Raw genomic sequence first — 19390 nt, 5'->3', positions numbered from 1 at the left:
TCGATAGTTTCAAGAAACTCTTAGATAAGCACCTGAGCGACCGCAACATACAGGGATATACAATGTAATACTGACATATAATCACACACATAGGTTGGACTTGATGGACTTGTGTCTTTTTCCAACCTCACCTACTATGTAACTATGTAACTATGTAATAGCATGTTAAATACATATATAACACAACATAAGCAAAAAGAGGAGAGAATGCAAAAAAAAAAAAAACACCCAGGAGAAGAGGGGGCAGAGGGAAATTGGGGGGAGGGGGATGGGGGAATAAGGAAGGAAGGAAGGAAAGAAAGGGGGAGGGAAACATGAAGGGGTACTCCATGGGGAGACATAAACCAAAAAAGGAAAAGAGCCAATACACGCATCAAAGGGCCAAAAAAGAAGGGTGCTCTTCTATCTAACAACCAAACTTACCTCGTCTCAAAAGGAACATAGAACTAGGTTGTCATCCCAAAGAGTAATAAGCCACAAAAAAGAAGCCTGACTCGAAATACCAATACAAAATTTTTCCTCCTTCCCCTGTTCTTCTATACATTTTTGGGATGGTGGCACACATACATTTACAACACTAATGCCGCGTACACACGAGCGGACTTTACGGCAGACTTTGCCCGGCGGACTGGATTTAGTCGGACAATTCGATCGTGTGTGGGCTCCAGCGGACTTTGTTTTCTCAAAAGTTGGACGGACTTAGATTTGAAACATGTTTTAACCACTTGACCACTGGGCACTTAAACCCCCTTCCTAACCAGACCAATTTTCAGCTTTCGGTGCTCTCACATTTTGAATGACAATTACTCAGTCATACAACACTTTACCCCTATGAAATTTTTGTCCTTTTTTTCACACAAATAGAGCCTTCTTTTGGTGGTATTTAATCACTGTTGGGTTTTTTATTTTTTGCGCTATAAAAGAAAAAAGACTGAAAATTTGGTAAAAAAATGAAATTTTCTTTGTTTCTGTTATAAAATTTAGCAAATTAGTAATTTTTCTTCGTAAATTTTGGCCAAAATTTATACTGCTACATATCTTTGGTAAAAATAAGTACAACTTGGTGTATATTATTTGGTCTTTGTGAATGTTAGAGAGTCCAAAAGCTATGGTGCCAATATCTGAAAATTGATCACACCTGAAGTACTGATGGCCTATCTAATTTCTTGAGACCCTAACATGCCAGAAAAGTACAAATACCTCCCAAATGACCCCTTTTTGGAAAGAAGACATTCCAAGGTATTTAGAAAGATGCATGATGAGTTTTTTTGAAATTGTCATCTTTTCCCACAATTCTTTGCAAAATCAAGATTTTTTTTTTTCTTTTTTTTTTTTCACAAAATTGTCATATTAGAAGGTTATTTCTCACACACCGCATATGCATACCACAAATTACACCCCAAAAAACATTCTGCTATTACTCCCGAGTACGGCGATACCACATGTGTGAGACTTTTACACAGCGTGGCCACATACAGAGGCCCAACATGCACGGAGCACCTCCAGGCGTTCTGGAGCACCCAGGCCAATTCTTATATTTCTCTCCTACATGTAAAAATAATTTATTTGCTAGAAAATTACATAGAACCCCAAAACATTATATATATATATATATTTTTTTAAGCAAAGACCCTAGAGAATACAATGGTGGTTGTTGCAACTTTTTATCTCGCACGGTATTTGCACAGCAATTTTTAGAACGCGTTTTTTTGGGAAAAAAAACAGTTTTGTGCTTTAAAAAAAAAAAAACAGTAAAGTTAGCCCAATGTTTTTGCATAATGTGAAAGATGAAGTTACGCCGAGTAAATAGATACCCAACATGTCACCCTTCAAAATTGCACACTCTCGTGGAATGGTGCCAAACGTCACTACTTAAAAGTCTCCATAGGTGACGCTTTAAAATTTTTTACCGGTTACATGTTTTGAGTTACAGAGGAGGTCTAGGGCCAAAATTATTGCTCTCGCTCCAACGTTCGCAGTGATACCTCACATGTGTGGTTTGAACACCGTTTTCATATGTGGGCGGGACTTACGTATGTGTTCGCGAGCACACGGACATGGGCGCTTTAAAAATTTTTTTTTTTTTTTTGTTTATTTTACTTTATTTATTTTAGTTTGACACTTTTTCCCCCCCAAAAAAAATTTTGATCACTTTTATTTCTAATACAAGGAATGTAAACATCCTTGTAATAGGAATATGGCATGACAGGTCCTCTTTACAGTGAGATATGGGGTCAATAAGACCTCACATCTCACCTCTAGGCTGGGAAGCCTGAAATAAAGAAAAAAAAAAAACGATCTTGGCTTCGATCATAGCGGTGAGTCGGTAGAAGCACCAGAGGGTGGCGGGAAGGGGGGGGGCGTCCCCTCTCGCCTCCCATAAGAACGATCAAGCAGTGGAACAGCCGCTATGATCATTCTTATGGTGTAGGAAATCGCCGGCTAAAAAAGCTGATATCTGAATGGTGCCTGTAGCTGCACCCATCATTCAGATATCCCCGCTCAAAGTCAAGGACGTCATATGACTGTGGGCGGGAACTGGTTAAAAATTGCGGAGTATTGCGGGGTATTGCAGAGTATTGCGGAGTAGTGCAGGGTATATTGCGGGGTATATTGCAGAGTATTGCGGGGTATATTGCAGAGTCTTGCTGGGTATATTGCAGAGTATTGCGGAGTAGTGCAGGGTATATTGCAGGGTATATTGCTGGGTATATTGCAGAGTAGTGCCGGGTATATTGCAGAGTATTGCTGTGTATATTGCAGAGTAGTGCAGGGTATATTGCTGGGTATATTGCAGAGTAGTGCCGGGTATATTGCAGAGTAGTGCCGGGTATATTGCAGAGTATTGCCGGGTATATTGCAGAGTATTGCGGGGTATTATGCAGAGTATTGTAGGGTATTATGCAGAGTATTGCAGGGTATTATGCAGAGTATTGCGGGGTATTATGCAGAGTATTGTAGGGTATTATGCAGAGTATTGCGGGGTATTATGCAGAGTATTGCGGGGTATTATGCAGAGTATTGCGGGGTATTATGCAGAGTATTGCGGGGTATTATGCAGAGTATTGCAGGGTATTATGCAGAGTATTGCGGGGTATTATGCAGAGTATTGCGGGGTATTATGCAGAGTATTGTAGGGTATTATGCAGGGATGGCTGAGCATGGAGGGATGGATGGATGTGACTGCAATTGTCACTGAGCACCGCTGTGGGCACTACACATGCAGCCCACAGCGGTGCTGCCATCCGATCCCTCCCCCTCTCCCCTCGCACTGTACCGATCGGTACACAGAGGGGAGGGAGGAACCGGCGTCATGACATGACGCCGGTCTGTTGACATGTGATCGCTCCGTCATTTGACGGAGCGATCACATGGTAAACGGCCGCGATCAGCGGCCGTTTACCGTGATCCGTGATGCGCCGGGTCCTCTGGACCCGGCGGTCATGGAAGTTCTCGGGTGCGCGCCCCAGGGGGCGCGCGAGAGCAGTATTCTGGGAGGACGTCCATGGACGTCCACCCAGAACTAGCCGACCCGCTGTTGCCGTCTTTCGGCTATGGCCCGGTCGGCAAGTGGTTAAATTAATCCGTTGAAATCGAGTCCGGTCGAAAAGTCCGCCATCTGTATGCTAGTTCGACGGACAAAAAGCCACGCTAGGGCAGCTATTGGCTACTGGCTATGAACTTCCTTGTTTTAGTCCGGTCGTACGTCATCACGTACGAATTCAACGGACTTTGGTGGATTGTGTGTAGGTAAGTCCGTTCATTCAGAAAGTCAGTTGTAAAGTACGTCGAAAAGCCTGCCGGGCAAAGTCTGCCGTAAAGTCCAACCGTGTGTACACGGCATAAAGGAAACCTGTCCTAAGAGAAACACGGAGTCGGCTATTTTTGACATCTCCCTATAAAAGTGTGAGTTTTCAGGCTCTCATGCTGACTCTGTGGCTTTGGTGTTTTGATTCACTGACCTGGGATAAGAATTCATCTAAGGATACCAGTAGGCTAACGTAGAAGCCACCAATCTGGTATATTTAGTAGGAGGTCAGCAGTGGCACCCCCTGTGTTTATATTAGGGCAAGTTTACTTTAAAATAATTTTTTGTGGAAATATTTTTTCTTTTTTCAGAGTGAATTGGTTTCTAGGCATGATCCTCAGATGTAAATGTCATGAGGTTATGTTGGATCACCACACACAGCCAAAACATTGCTATTGTAGAATAAATTTCCTCTCTTCTCAATTTTTCAACCTTGACTTTGCTATCCATTTTCTAAGGCTGACCTCAGGGGTGTCACAAGCCTGGAGATAAGTTGTACCATGTCTTTGTCTCTGGGGGAAGATTACATTTGTGTTGGGGTGTGACGTGTTCTCATCATTTTAGTGGATTTCCTCCTGGTTCCCCAGTTTCCTACCCAAACCCTAAAATATACTGGTAGCCCAACTGTCATGTGACCTAATCAGCCATTGTGCTGATTAGGTCAGGTCATTTAATCAGCCATACTAATTCATCTTCTAACAACTTCTATATTTTGTCTTTCTTAAGAAATTTCTGCGTGGGTTTGCAAATAAACAAACCTTTTGGATCGGTCTAACAGATGCGGATGGAACCTGGAAATGGGTGGATGGAACGCCTTATGACATAACTCCAAAGTAAGACACTGAAACCTCAAATATCAGAATCCTTCTCTCATATCTCTAAGATCTGGCAAAATGATCTGAAAAGGTGGCACACCAATGGATCCTTGAGCACATTGTTAAGACTTTAATTCACTCCACCCAGTGCTGTACAATACTTTGTCACCCAGAAAACAATAATGTACTGTCGCGGTGTGTTACCACTAGTTACTAACATCCACGAATATTCTTTTTTTTAAATCAAAAAGGTGTTTATTGAACAAATTTCCATACATAGCTTCCATTGTACATACATTGTGCAACAACATACCATTATTTACTATTACATTCCAATCATCCTGAAATATTTCAATGCTCTATTACTTTATGGTCACTAACCATCAATAAAACCTCATGGGCCCCCCCCGAGACATTGCAATAGTCTTGACATTACCAGCTCCCTAGGACTCAATCCAGGGGTGTCTAACCATGGTGCCCAGATCCTCTCGAATCTATTGGGGCTGCCTCTGTGTTGGTAAATGTGCTTTTCCATAATCAAAGTGTTGCCCATATGAGTAATCCATGATCTCACTGAAGGTGGAGAGGTCGATTTCCAGCCAAGCAGTATAAGCTTGCGTGCCTGGAACAGTGCCCTAGTGATTGCTATTCTAGTCACCTCTTCCGGGACCGTATCCTCTAGGACTCCTAGGATGCAGTGAATTGGGTCAAGGGGAATGGTGGTCTGGAACACTCGGTTGAGTGTTTCCATGACCTCACTCCAATACCTATGGAGCTTCGGACATCTCCACAGTAGGTGGATGAGGTCCCCCTGGTGCCGCTCGCATCTGCCACATAAAGGATCAGTCCTCCTACCCATCTTGTATAGTTTAAGTGGGGTGTAATGCACTCTAAGTATTATATATAGTTGGGATACCTTCTGGGCCACGTTGAGAGAGCATATATTAATAGACTGTAAGATTTCTTCCCATTGCTCTCCCGTAATTGGGCCTACATCTTGCTCCCATAGGGATGGTGCCCTGGTCGGGTGTGCCTTCAAGAGTTGCATCAGTAGCATTTGATAGCAATATGAAATGAAACCTTTAGTTTCTGTGCTGGACTGTATCAGATGAAAGATAGGGGTGTTGGACAATGTCCAGGGAGTAGCACTACCTTGTGTGTCCACCGCATGTTTGAGTTGGATATATGAATAATACATGTTATTTGGGAGGTTGTATTTATTTTGTAGCTCTGAGAACGTCAGCAGCCTGCCATTGCTAAATATGTGTGATAAAAGGATAACACCAAATGAGCGCCATCTGGGGCCCTGTTGCAGCTTTGCTAGCTCTACGTATGAAAGATTCCCCCATATTGGGCTGTATTCTGTGAAGCCTGTTACCTCCTGCAGCTGTCTTCCCTTGTTCCAGACTTTCTGTATTAAAGTAAGAGTGGGCGTTAGTTTATTGGATTTGTGAAACAGTTGTGCCTCAAGGCCTAGCGGGATTGTTTCCGCTCCTGTCCCAATCAGCATTAACTGCGCCGATGAGCCAGGAGGGTCCCGGTTCATGGAGCCCACCAACTGCTGCAACTGAGCTGCTATGTAGTACAACCAAGGGTTGGGTACTGCCAGCCCTCCGCTGTCCTTAGGGTTTTGTAGCTGTTCCAGCCTAATTCTTGGTGTGCCTGAATTCCACAGCAATCTGCGGAAGAGAGTGTTAACCACCCTAAAAATCTTTAAGTGTATTACTATTGGGGAGTTGTGTAAAAAGTAAAGTAATTGCGGCATTAAAATCATTTTTATTAAGTTTGCTTTGCCCGCTAGTGACATTTTGAGCCTGTTCCATGTGTTGATTTTGTCTCTAAATCTGGATAGCAAGGGGTATATATTTAGGGGGCAGTATTCTGTTATTTTAGGTGAAATTTGTATGCCTAGGTATTTAAATGATGACGTTACCGGGACCGAGCAGGAGTCCGGTAGATTCACCTCACCCCCCTCGTCTAGCAACATCAAAGCCGACTTAGACCAGTTAATTGTCAGGCCAGAAAAATAGCCGAACCCAGTGATGATTCTTGTCACCTCCGCTAAGGACGTTGTGGTATCCCCCAGGAAAAGCATCATGTCGTCAGCGTACAGCATAATCTTTTCGTGGAGGTCCCCATATTTAAAGCCCGTAATCTGCTGACTTGCTCTTACCACAGCCGCTAGCGGCTCGATAGCAATGGCAAAGAGCAGGGGGGACAGGGGGCATCCCTGCCTTGTGCCCCTGCCCAGAGCAAATGCATGTGACATCCTACCTGACATCCTAATAGTCGCCTTTGGGGAAGCATATAACAGTTTGACCCATGCTATAAACCGACTTCCAAACCCCAGCTTTGATAGTACCGCCCACAGGTATCTCCAACCTACACTGTCAAACGCCTTATTGGCGTCCAAGGAGAGCAGTGCCCTGCTTCCTTTATTATCTGGCTGCAGCTGCATATTTAAAAATAGGCGTCTGAGGTTGGTGGCAGTGGACTTGTGCGGCATAAATCCAGCCTGGTCGGGATGTATTATGGATTCAATGATCCGGTTGACCCTAAGCGCCAGGGCCTTAGCCAGTATTTTAACATCACTTTGCAATAGTGAAATAGGCCTGTACGAGCCCGGGTCAACCGGATCCTTACCAGGTTTCAACAATAAAATTATATTGGCTCTAGTCATGGAGGTCGGCAAATTGCCTTTTTTAAGCGAGTCATTAAACACTTCCAGTAGCTGTGGCATTATCCACTCACCATACTGGGTGAAAACCTCCATGGGGATACCGTCCTCCCCAGGAGCCTTGCACGTAGGGAAGGAACATGCCGCATGTTGTAGCTCTTCCAATGTCAGGGGTGCTTCCAGTGATTGCCTAGCCTCCTCAGATAGAGAGGGCAGATCAATCCCTGCAAGATATGCCTCTAGCTCGTCATCAGTGTAATCATCCCTCGCTACATATAGATCCTTGTAGAAGGATGCTAGCTCTGATAGAACCCGATCCAGGCCATTAACCACCCTTCCACTGGCCGTGCGAATTGCTCCAACCGCTGGAGACAGCTGCTGGGACCTGGCTATTTTTGCCAGTAGGCGTCCCGTTTTTTCCCCTTCTTCATAGAATGCCTGTTTGCTAAAGAACCTTTTGCGTTCTGCGGCGGAGGATCTCAAGCGGTCCAGTGAATCCTGGGCCGAAATCCACGCCTCCCTCGCAGACTCCGTGGGGTCAGTAACATAGGCAAGCTCCAACTGGCGCACCTGATCTCCAACCTGTTCCAATAGTACCGAGGAATTTCTCTTGACCATTGCTATTTCAGCAATAAATATTCCCCTGAGGTAGGCTTTAAAGGCTTCCCAGGTTTGAATTGTATCTATTAAGTGTTTATGAGAGTTGAAAAATAATTCTATTTGACTAGAAATTCGTTCTGGGGAGTTAAATAATTTCAGCCAGAAAGCATTGAGTTTCCATGGCGCCTTAGGTAGTGAGGTAGGGGGTTGGGCACTCAGCCACACAGCCACAGGTGAATGGTCAGACACTCCCCGAGGGAAGTATTCTATCTTAGAGATATATTCTAGCAAATTAGGAGTGCCTATACTAAGGTCTATACGGGATAGGGATCCGTGAGTTTTGGAGAAGCATGAAAACTGCTTTGTATTAGGGTTACGGATGCGCCAGAAATCTGTCCAGCCCAGTTCCGTAACTAGGCGGCTGAGCGCCGTGCCCCTCCCACCTCCAGGAGAATGGACTGGGGGGTGCCTATCCAATTTTGGGTCAAGGTAGCAGTTAAGGTCTCCCATGATTAACAGTGGGACATCAGGTTTGCCCGCCAGGTACATCAACAAAAGCTGTAGCACCTCCCGTGAGAACGGGGGTGGGATATATATAAAGGCTATAATCAGTGTTAAGGTGTACACTTTACAGTAAATGAAAACATATCTACCAGCACCATCCACCAGTGAGTCCAGTTCCTGGTATGCCAGAGCTTTGTGTATCAATACGCTCACCCCACGAGAGTAGGCGGTGTGAGTGGAGTGATAAGATTTGCCCACCCAGGCATACTGCAGGCAGCCCACATTATCCCCCAGGAGATGTGTCTCCTGGAGGGCAATAATAGCCGGATGGAATTTGCGCAAACCAGAGGAGATCATGACCCTTTTTAAGGGGTCATTCACTCCGCGCACATTCCATGATACTATGGGCGTGGATACCATTGCAAATATTCAAAGATACATTTAAAGGATATTCTTCTGGAAGTCAGAGCTGATCTGGTTATATGGTTACCCATGAGCATTAGAATGTGATTCATCAAAAAACATTTTTTCATTGAAAAATTGTCCCAATGGAAGCTAGGTGTTCTTGAAGGGTGGATAATCTCGCGCAACTGCGCGGCAAAACAGTGAAAAAAAACAAAACAAGAGTAGGAACAGACTGTGTTGAGGGCCCTGGGTCCTGCCACGCTGTGGCGCATACCTCCAGAACCGTCCCGAAACTGCGGGCTACGTGGTCTGTCCTGATTGTGAATGCCAACAGGGCAATACAGCATTAGCCATGTATCCCATGGCTTCAAACATCTTCTACTTTTTCTGCACAGTGACTTCCCCTGTGAGGGTCTGTGCTGCAAGTGGAAATAACTGGTTGAAAAAAATATAACAATATTTCCAGTGGTAGTCACTCGCTGCGTAAGCAATTGGTAAAGTTCCTCTTCTGAATGAAAAACATGAACAGGAAAATGGACGCCCTGCTTTTTCTCGCATTTCTTCTGTCTTCTCTGGTTTAACCGGCTCCTTCTTCTCGACCCTGGTGGCGTATAGCTTGCTCATTCTGGTCTAACCAGGATGTTGCATCTTGCGCATTTTCAAAAAAGTGGTTCTGTCCGTTTGCCGCTACTCTCAACTTAGCCGGGAACATCATTGCGTAGGATAGCTGCAGCCTTTGTAGCCTCTTTTTCACTTCCATAAATTTTGACCTCCTGCGTTGTACCTCGGCGGAGAAGTCCGGGTAAAAGGATACTTTAGTGCCATTGTGTTTAATGCTGCCTTTTTCCCTGGCCAGTCTCAGTATCACCTCACGGTCCTTGTAATTCAGGAGCCTGGCCAGCATTGATCTTGGGGGGTTCCCAGGGGGGAGAGGGCGTGGGGGCACTCTATGGGCCCTTTCCACTGTGTAGATGGGAGAGAAAGCTTCTTTGCCAAAGACTTCCTGCAGCCATTCCTCAATGAAAGTAGTGGGGTCACGTCCTTCCACTTTTTCAGGGAGTCCCACTATGCGCACATTGTTGCGTCGCAGACGGTTCTCGATTTCGTCAGTTTTATTAAGGGCTTGAAAGGCGTTTTGTGTGGCCATCCTGACATCTCTGTTAAGGGGGGGCAACTGGTCCTCCACTTCGCTCACCCGGCCCTCCACTGCTGTGGTTCTTTCCCTGATTTTTTGCAGATCTTGGCGCATAAGGGATACTGTTTCTTTCAGACCCCCAAATTTCTCCTTCAAATCATCAACTGAGGCAGTACATTTATGCACAGCATGCAGGATATCACTCAAAGAAGGCTGTATACTGTCTTCTGAGGGGGAGTCAGATGGGTCAGACATGAGATCCTGCTGCAGATCTAATGGCACTGTGTCATCTAGCATGCTTGTATCTTCCCTGTTAGGCTGGGGGGAGTCAGGTATATGAGAAGTAGAATGTCCGGCCAGCTTTTGGGTATAATAAAGCATGTCCCTGGGTTGTTCCTTGCCTTTAGGGAGTTTACTGGACTTACCCCCCTGTTCGGATTTCTTTTCCAGGCCGCGCTGTGCTTTAGGAGGCTGAGACCGGCCGGCGCCATCTTGGTCAGCTTGGGACTCCCAGGCCTCGGTCTCCATTCGGTTCCCCCGGGTCATCATCAGCACTAAACGATCACCTGTCAGTACCGGGTGTCTCCAGGAGGTATCAGGAAGCTCTTTGGGGCAAAAACGGGCGATTTCGGTGGTGAGGAAAGGATATTAAGCAGGATTCTCAGCGGGAGCTCCGTGCAGCAGGTCTGCTCACATGCCTCGTCAGGCCACGCCCCATCCACGAATATTCACCCTGCTGCCAGACATCCATACGTCACACTTGTAGACAATGAAAAGTCTTTTGCTTTGTTTTGTTGTTTTATTTAGGGAATTGAATTTGGTTGGGGGAAAGGGTATGCGATGACCATGGAACAAATAGGTATTTGCAATAATATAGAACAAAATGGTGGACTCTAATCTTGACAACGTTACTCCAGTCCATTCTCCTCCTCTGCACTCTGCCTACAGACTTCTACATCCAGGACATTTCTCCTCCTGCTCAAAACTTTCCTGTCACAGCATTAGACATCCTGTCCTGCCATCTTGAGCTGACTAGGCCTCCCTCTGAACAAGTCCTAGGATTAGTTTCACTTGATGATTCTTAATAGACCAGGGGCCTGCAGTACCCCTTCTTGACGGCCCTGAACATTTAGTTGAAAAAGACATTTCATGAAGGACTACTGATCCCAGTAGACCTGACTTGCAAATCTTGTGCCCTCCGGCTGCAACGATTTGATACAAAACCACACAGTCTCTCCTCTGGCTCTGCACCCAGCTTCCCTGGCATGCCTCTTCCAGATCTCCACTGTGCTTCACTCACCGACTCCTGCCCTGAGTTCTTCCTGAAGGATTCACCCGGACCATGCAGACCGACTGCTTCTCCAGCTCCTGTTCCAGGATACATAGTTACATAGTAGGTGAGGTTGAAAAAATACACAATTCAATCAAGTCCAACCTATGTGTGATTATGTGTCAGTAATACATTGTATATCCCTGTATGTTGCGGTCATTCAGGTGCTTATCTAATAGTTTCTTGAACCTATTGATGCTCCCCGCTGTGACCACCGCCTGTGGAAGGGAATTCCACATCCTTGCCGCTCTTCCAGTTAAGAACCCTCTACGTAGTTTAAGGTTAAACCTCTTTTCTTCTAATTTTAATGAGTGGCCACGAGTCTTGTTAAACTCTCTTCTGCGAAAAAGTTTTATCCCTATTGTGGGGTCACCAGTACGGTATTTGTATATTGAAATCATATCCCCTCTCAAGCGTCTCTTTTCCAGAGAGAATAAGTTCAGTGCTCACAACCTTTCCTCATAACTAAGATCCTCCAGACCCTTTATTATCTTTGCTGCCCTTCTTTGTACTCGCTCCATTTCCAGTACATTCTTCCTGAGGACTGGTGCCCAGAACTGGACAGCATACTCTAGGTGAGACCAGAGTCTTGTAAAGTGGGAGAATTATCGTTTGATCTCTGGAGTTGATCCCCTTTTTTAATGCATGCTAATATTCTGTTTGCTTTGTTAGCAACAGCTTGGCATTGCATGCCATTGCTGAGCCTATCATCTACTAGGACCCCCAGGTCCTTTTCCATCCTAGATTCCCCCAGAGGTTCTCCACCCAGTGTATAGATTGCATTCATATTTTTGCCACCCAAATGCATTATTTTACGTTTTTCTACATTGAACCTCATCTGCCATGTAGTTGCCCACCCCATTAATTTGTTCAGATCTTTTTGCAAGGTTTCCACATCCTGTGGAGAAGTTATTGCCCTGCTTAGCTTAGTGTCGTCTGCAAATACAGAGATTGAACTGTTTATCCCATCCTCCAGGTTGTTTATGAACAAATTAAATAGGATTGGTCCCAGCACAGAACCCTGGGAAACCCCACTACCTACCCCTGACCATTCCGAGTACTCCCCATTCTTCACCACCCTCTGAACTCGCCCTTGTAGCCAGTTTTCAATCCATGTACTCACCCTATGGTCCATGCCAACGGACCTTATTTTGTACAGTAAACATTTATGGGGAACTGTGTCAAATGCTTTTGCAAAATCCAGATACACCATGTCTATGGGCCTTCTTTTATCTAGATGGCAACTCACCTCCTCATAGAAGGTTAGTAGATTGGTTTGGCAAGAACGATTCTTCATGAATCTATGCTGATTACTGCTAATGATACAGTTCTCATTACTAAAATCTTGTATATAGTCCCTTATCATCCCCTCCAAGAGTTTACATACTATTGATGTTAGGCTAACTGGTCTGTAATTCCCAGGGATGTATTTTGGGCCCTTTTTACATATTGGTGCTACATTGGCTTTTCTCCAATCAGCTGGTACCATTCCAGTCAGACTGTCTGTAAAAATTAGGAACAACGGTCTGGCAATCACTTGACTGAGTTCCCTAAGTACCCTCGGATGCAAGCATCTGGTCCCGGTGATTTATTAATGTTAAGTTTCTCAAGTCTAATTTTAATTCTGTCCTCTGTTAACCATGGAGATGCTTCCTGTGTTGTGTCATAAGGATAAACACTGCAGTTTTGGTTACTGAAGCCCCCCCGATTCACTCGTGAAGACTGAGGAGAAGAATAAATTCAATACCTTCGCCATCTCCCCATCCTTTGTAACCAGATGTTCTTCCTCATTCTTTATGGGGCCAATATGGTCTGTCCTCCCTTTTTTACTGTTTACATACTTAAAGAATTTCTTGGGATTTTTTTTGCTCTCCTCTGCTATATGTCTTTCATGTTCTATCTTAGCCATCCTAATTGCACCCTTACATTTCTTGTTGCATTGTTTATAAAGTTTGAATGCTGATGATGATCCCTCAACCTTGTATTTTTTGAAGGCCTTCTCCTTTGCTTTTATATGTATTTTTACATTGGAGTTAAGGCATACAGGACTTTTGTTCGCTCTTTTAAATTTATTACCCAATGGAAAACATTGGCTAATGCCCTTATTTAATATACTCTTAAAGCAAACCCATCTCTCCTCCGTATTCTTTGTTCCTAATATTTCATCCCAATCTATGCCTTTTAGCAAGGTTTGTAGTTTAGGGAAGTTGGCTCTTTTGAAATTCAGTGTCTTTGTATTCCCTTTAGGTTTCCTATTTGTGTGATTTATACTGAAACTAAATTGACCTGTGATCGCTGTTACCTAAATTGCCCCGTATTTCCACATCCGTGATCAGGTCTGTATTGTTGGTAATCAGTAGATCCAGTAATGTTTTATTTCTAGTTGGTGCATCTACCATCTGACCCATAAAATTGTCCTGCAAGACATTAAGGAACTGTCGAGCCTTAAATGAATGCGCGGTTCCCTCCGCCCAGTCTATGTCTGGATAATTAAAAACCCGCTATTATGATAACACTTCCTATCCTTGCTGCTAATCTAAATTGTGATAGGAGATCTGTCTCCACTTCCTCCCTCAGGTTAGGGGGCCTATAGCAGCATACTCCCAGGATTATTTTCCCCTTAGCTTCATCCCTTTGGAGCTCTACCCATAAGTATTTCACCTCCTCCCTAGCTCCCTCAGTGATGTCATCTCTCACATTCACTTGTACATTATTCTTGATATATAGGCATACCACTCCCCTTTTTTACCCTCTCTATCCTTGCGGTAAAGGGTATACCCTTGAATGTTTGCCAGCCAATCATGAGAGCTGTTGAACAAGGTCTCTGAAATTCCCACAAAAGCCAAATCCTCCTTGTACAACAGTATCTCTAGTTCACCCATCTTGTCCGCCTGGCATTGGTGAACATGCCACATAGTTTAGACCGGTCGCATATTGTCTTCGTATTGGGAGTTTCGAGATTGCGACTAAGACTTGCTACTATACTTACCTTGTGTTTTTGTGCTTTGGTCAACCTACCACTAATGCCCCCAATACTACCCTCTGGAATATCTTCCACGCTATCTCTACCTCTGGATCCTCCCCCCATCGCCTAGTTTAAAAACCCCTCTAACTTTTTGGCCATCTTCATTCCCAGCAGATCTGCACCCTCCTCATTTAGGTGCAGTCCGTCCCTTCTATAGTACCGGTTATCGACTGAGAAGTCAGCCCAGTCCTCCAGGAACCCAAACCCCTCCTTACTACACCTGCTCTTCAGCCACTTGTTTACTTCCCTAATCTCCCTCTGCCTTTCTGGTGTGGCTCGATGTACCGGTAGTATTCCTGAGAATACTAACTTGGAGGTCCTTTTCCTCAATTTAGCTCCTAAGTCCCTAAAATCGTTCTTTAGGACACTCCATCTGCCTCTGACTTTGTCATTGGTGCCAACGTGCACCATGACAGCTGGGTCTTCCCCAGCCCCTCCCAGTAATCTGTCCACAAGATCCGTGATGTGCCGAACCCTAGTGCTCGGTAGACAACATACTGTTCGGCGCTTCAGGTCTTGGTTACAGATTTCCCTCTCTGCCCTTCTAAGAATTGAGTCCCCTACCACCAGAATCTGTCTTTCCTTTCCCTTTGCTGCCCCCCCACTCTCACTGGAGGAGTTCTTCCCCTGGCAGCTAGGAGAGTCCCTCATCTCCAGCAGTGCTGGTCCCTGACTGGTTTCACCAATGTTACTCAATGGAGCGTACTTATTGGGATGCTCCAGTCCTGGATCGGCCTCCCTGGCACTTTCCCATCTACCCTTCCTGACTGTCACCCATCTACTCTTTGCTAGTGCCTGCACCTCTTTGTCTCCACCCGCCTCTGTGCTGGCCCCTGCCGGCACCTGCCGTGTACGTTCCTGGGTCTCCTTTAGTATACCTACCCATACCTCCCAGCTCCTGAGCTCCTCCACTTGAGTCGCAACCCCCCACACGCAGTCTAGCACTCCATCCTTCAGTTCTCCCAGACAACAACTCCTCCCCCAGCAGGCTGACCCTGGGTATATGTAGGAGGCCTGCCCCCTGCCAATCCCAGTTGGGGATTGGTCAGGGCTCCTCACATGTACTCCATGCCACTCCAAATCTCAGCCCTGCCCCTCTTCCAGAACATTCTCACTGAAAGCGGGGAGGCACTCAAAAGCTGAAGAACATCTCAGTCACACCCACTGCTACACTAATAACTCCCTGCCCGCGGATCAAAAACAAACAGGCCTAGCTCACAGCATTAGGCCTGCTTAAATTTACCTGCACTGACAGAACCTACAACACTACACCGCTAGCACCTACCTATGGTAGAGGGTGCTACAGTACTGTGACATGGAGTGATTAGACTCAGTGGTAGATGCGTTTTTTTAGTGAAGTCCATGCCAGTTTTAAGGGCCTGGTAGCCCACTTTTATGAAAACAGATTAATCTAAAGTCCATAAACTTTCACAGCACACAGAATAAACAGGCAAAGAAATATCAAGCCACCTGGCTCTTTCTTCAGCAGTACTTCTGCTCTTAGTAATGTGTCCCTCAGACCAACGTCTCTTCAATGCACATATCTTCAAGCCTGTCAATGAACACAGCTCCTCATTAAGGCACACGGCTCCTCTTTAATGCGCCCAGTGAAACTGGCTCACACCTGTCTCCTAAGGTGAAGCCCTGTCTCCAAATTGGGAGCACACCTCCATCCTGGCTGGAGCCCTGAAATGTTCTCAGTCCTTCACACACACCCTTCTGGTCTTCAACAAAACCCGGACACTGGGTTGGAGATTTCTTCTCTCCCAAGGCACTTTGAAATCCCCGAACGTTCAGGAATACCAAAATTCCGAGAAAGCTGTAAAAATCATTTTCTCAGCTCAAAATCCATACTCCGGAGTCCCGCACTCTGCACATGTGCGAACCCTGTGTTGTTTTTCATCCATTTTTCCTGTGGTAGGACATGTTTATTAATAATCTACGAGTCAGTCTTTATGAGCAAGCCCTTTTGAGCAGAACATACCAGTGGGGGGCCACTCTGTAATAAAAGGTTCCAGCGGGGTGTTGTCTCTTCTCCTGATTTATGTACTTGATTTTCACCCTCTTGCCTCTTTGTGTGAGTGAAAGGTGAGTATCCTAAAACCTGTGGATCCTATTGGCAATGCTTTCATATCCTTAAAGTGATACTAAAATCTCTTTTTTTTTTTTCGTTAAAAATAACAAACATGCCATACTTACTTGCCCTGTGTTTTGCACAGAGCAGCTTGGATCCTCCTCTTCATGGGTCCCCCGTTGGCGCTCCTGGCCCCTCCCTCCTTTCGAGTGCCCCCACAAGGGGGCAGACACGCTTTAGCCCGCCCCCTCTCTCCTCATTGGCTGACTGGCTTTGATTGACAGCAGCAGGAGCCAATGGCATCACACTTCTGTCTCAGCCAATGAGGAGGGAGAGTCCCAGGCAGCCAAAACACTCCTGCAACATCGCTGGTTCGAGATGGGACTCAGGTAAGTATTAGGGGGGCTGACGGAGGCTACAGCATGCAGAAGGCTTTTTATCTTAATTAGGGATGGGCAGAACGCCCCCCCCCCCCCGGTTCAGTTTTTTTGCTCCCCCCTGAGCCATGCTAGGCCACATGACCTTAACTTGGAGGGATGCCATGCCAGGTAGGACCCCCTGGCAAAGCACCTTATCCTCATGTTGATGAAGATAAGGGTCTGTTCCCTAGGACCATTGCCAATGGTTGTTGGGGTCTGTGGGGGGAGCTCATCAGAATTTGGAAGCCCCTGTTAAAAATATGGGCGCCTACACAAACCGCCTCCCCTCATGTTAATGAGTAGGAGGTGCATATTAACTGTGTAACCCATAAATAAAGACACTCAAATAAAAACTAAAAATACCCAAAAAAGAGTCCCTCCTTGTAAATCCATCATCAATCAGGATGCCCTACGCCTGTCGGCTTGTCAGAATTAAAAACTGGGTTGACCTGATGTACATGACTAATCCCAATGGTACTGCTCGCTGAATGATAGCTCCCTGAGCTGTCATCAGCTATATAAGGGAAGGGGAGGGGAAAGTAGTGACATCATTGACCAAATATGGCCAGTGATCGTTGCTGTTATCCCTGTCCCTTTGCTAACGTAACTGTAGATTCCCACCCATGTGAGTAATGTGCCAGATATGGTTGCTAGGGATGCAGCGGGCACCAGCACTTGCTGCTTCTTTAGGAACCACTGACAATAGGAAGCTGTTATTTATAGAAGTGGTAGAAATACCACTTCTATAGATGATGCTCAGCTCCCAGCGCACAGGGGACCAAACGTTTGGCCATTCTTCCAAACACCCTAACAGCCTAGGTTTAAGGCAAACCATTGGCTCATCCCTACTCCTCACATAGCCAATGTAGGAAGGAGATGAGGGAAAGAACTCCTCACATAGACCAATAGTTAAGGGCATGAAGGGGAAGAACTTTTCACATGAAGGACCTGGAGGAGAAAACTCTTCACATATTCAATCAGGGAAAGAGGTGGGAGGAAGAACACATCACATAGCTAGGGGCTATGTATGTATGGGGTTGGCCATCACTGATCTAACCTTAGTAATTTGTACCATTAAATTGGTGTGTGTGGTCAGTTCTCTTGCAGCCGATCACAGTTGTTGGGCTCACACCTTTTTAAATCTCATTTTATAGCATTTCTGAGGTCCCAGTTCTGCTCAGTTCCTGTATTGGTCTAAACCCCTATTGTTACTTCTGTCCTTCAGGTTCTGGGGGAACACTCAGCCCGATGATTGGAAGGGTCATGGTCTCGGAGGAGGGGAAGACTGTGCTACGTTAAGCGATGGATATGACTGGAATGATCTTCAATGTTCTTCAAAAATAAAGTACATCTGTGAGAAGAAGATGACCTTTTGATATGGACTGAAGGACACCAGAGGACACCTGATATCTCTATCTACTGTACCTTTTCTGCTCCTCCATTATACTACAGCCATATAGAATCTACTACTGTATAAAATAATGCTGCAGGATATGCTGGGACTTGTTGTTCTTCTAGAATTGGAGGATCTCAGAGAGTCCAATCTGCAGTTTTCAAGTTGAACTCCAACCTTTTCTTTAGTCTTGCACAGTTGTATAGGGTCCTGTATTTCACCACATGCTGTGAGCTTCTCACAATTTGCATTAGAAGCTACAAAGAGTCAGATAGAGCCCCGCCTAATTTCTTGTCTGGAGGAGGCCCAGTGTCACCTCGGTCTCTCCCCCCAAGCCTGACTGTCCCTGACCCACCACAAGTCATTTGTTGAATTTCAGTTCTTTCAAACATGGAGGCTCAGCATCACATGTGGGTGTTATCTAGGGTGATCTGCATGCAAACGAGTGAGTCACCCTCCTTCTTGAGACATACCATTTCACATGTTATCAACATGGGGGGGTTGCCAGAGGGGACAAGGCCTTTAACCACTTCGATACCAGGCACTTTCACCCCCTTCCTGCTCAGGCCAATTTTCAGCTTTCAGCGCTGTCACATTTTGAATGACAATTGCACGGTCATGCAACACTGTACCCATATGAACTTTTTATCATTTTTTTCACATAAATAAAGCTTTCTTTTGGGGGGTATTTTGTCCCCATTAGGTTTTCTACTTTTTGCCAAATAAGTAAAAAAAGATGGAAAATTTTGGAAAATAATGTGTTTTTCTTCATTCCTGTTATAAAACTTTGCAAATAAATAATCGTTCTTCATAAATTTAGGCCAAAATGTATTCTGCTCCATTTCTTTGGTGAAAATAACCCAAATTAGTGTATATTATTAGGTCTATAGGAAAGTTATAGAGTCCACAAACTATGGCATATATATCTGAAAATTGATCAATCCTGATGTGCTGACGGCCTATCTCATTTCTTGAGGCCCAAAAACATCAGGACAGTACAAATACCCCCCAAATGACCCCTTTTTGAAAAGTAGATTGTCCAAGGTATTTAGTAAAAAGGCATGGCAAGATTTTTTAAGTTATAACTTATAACAATTTTTTGGAAAATTAAGAAATAAAAAAAAAAAAAAATCACTTTTTTTTTTTTTTTTTTTACATACTGTCACCAGTATAATAGTACATATTATAAGGGGTGTGGCGGTGAT

The 19390-nt window shown here is 45.0% G+C and overlaps 1 protein-coding gene across 1 annotated transcript in view; it reads left to right on the top strand.

The window, feature by feature from the left end:
- Positions 1-18862, top strand: part of LOC141133726 (C-type lectin domain family 10 member A-like) — a 72369-nt gene extending 53507 nt beyond the window's left edge. The window contains exons 6-7 of the mRNA XM_073623248.1: positions 4535-4641; positions 18018-18862. Of these exons, the coding sequence (XP_073479349.1) occupies positions 4535-4641; positions 18018-18168 (258 nt within the window). The 3' untranslated portion in view covers positions 18169-18862. The remainder of the gene's footprint in view (positions 1-4534; positions 4642-18017) is intronic.
- Positions 18863-19390: the final 528 nt, after the last annotated feature.

Source organism: Aquarana catesbeiana, linkage group LG03 (assembly GCF_042186555.1).
Source record: "Aquarana catesbeiana isolate 2022-GZ linkage group LG03, ASM4218655v1, whole genome shotgun sequence".
Lineage (NCBI taxonomy): Eukaryota > Metazoa > Chordata > Amphibia > Anura > Ranidae > Aquarana > Aquarana catesbeiana.
This window is presented reverse-complemented; position numbering and strand designations above follow the sequence as displayed.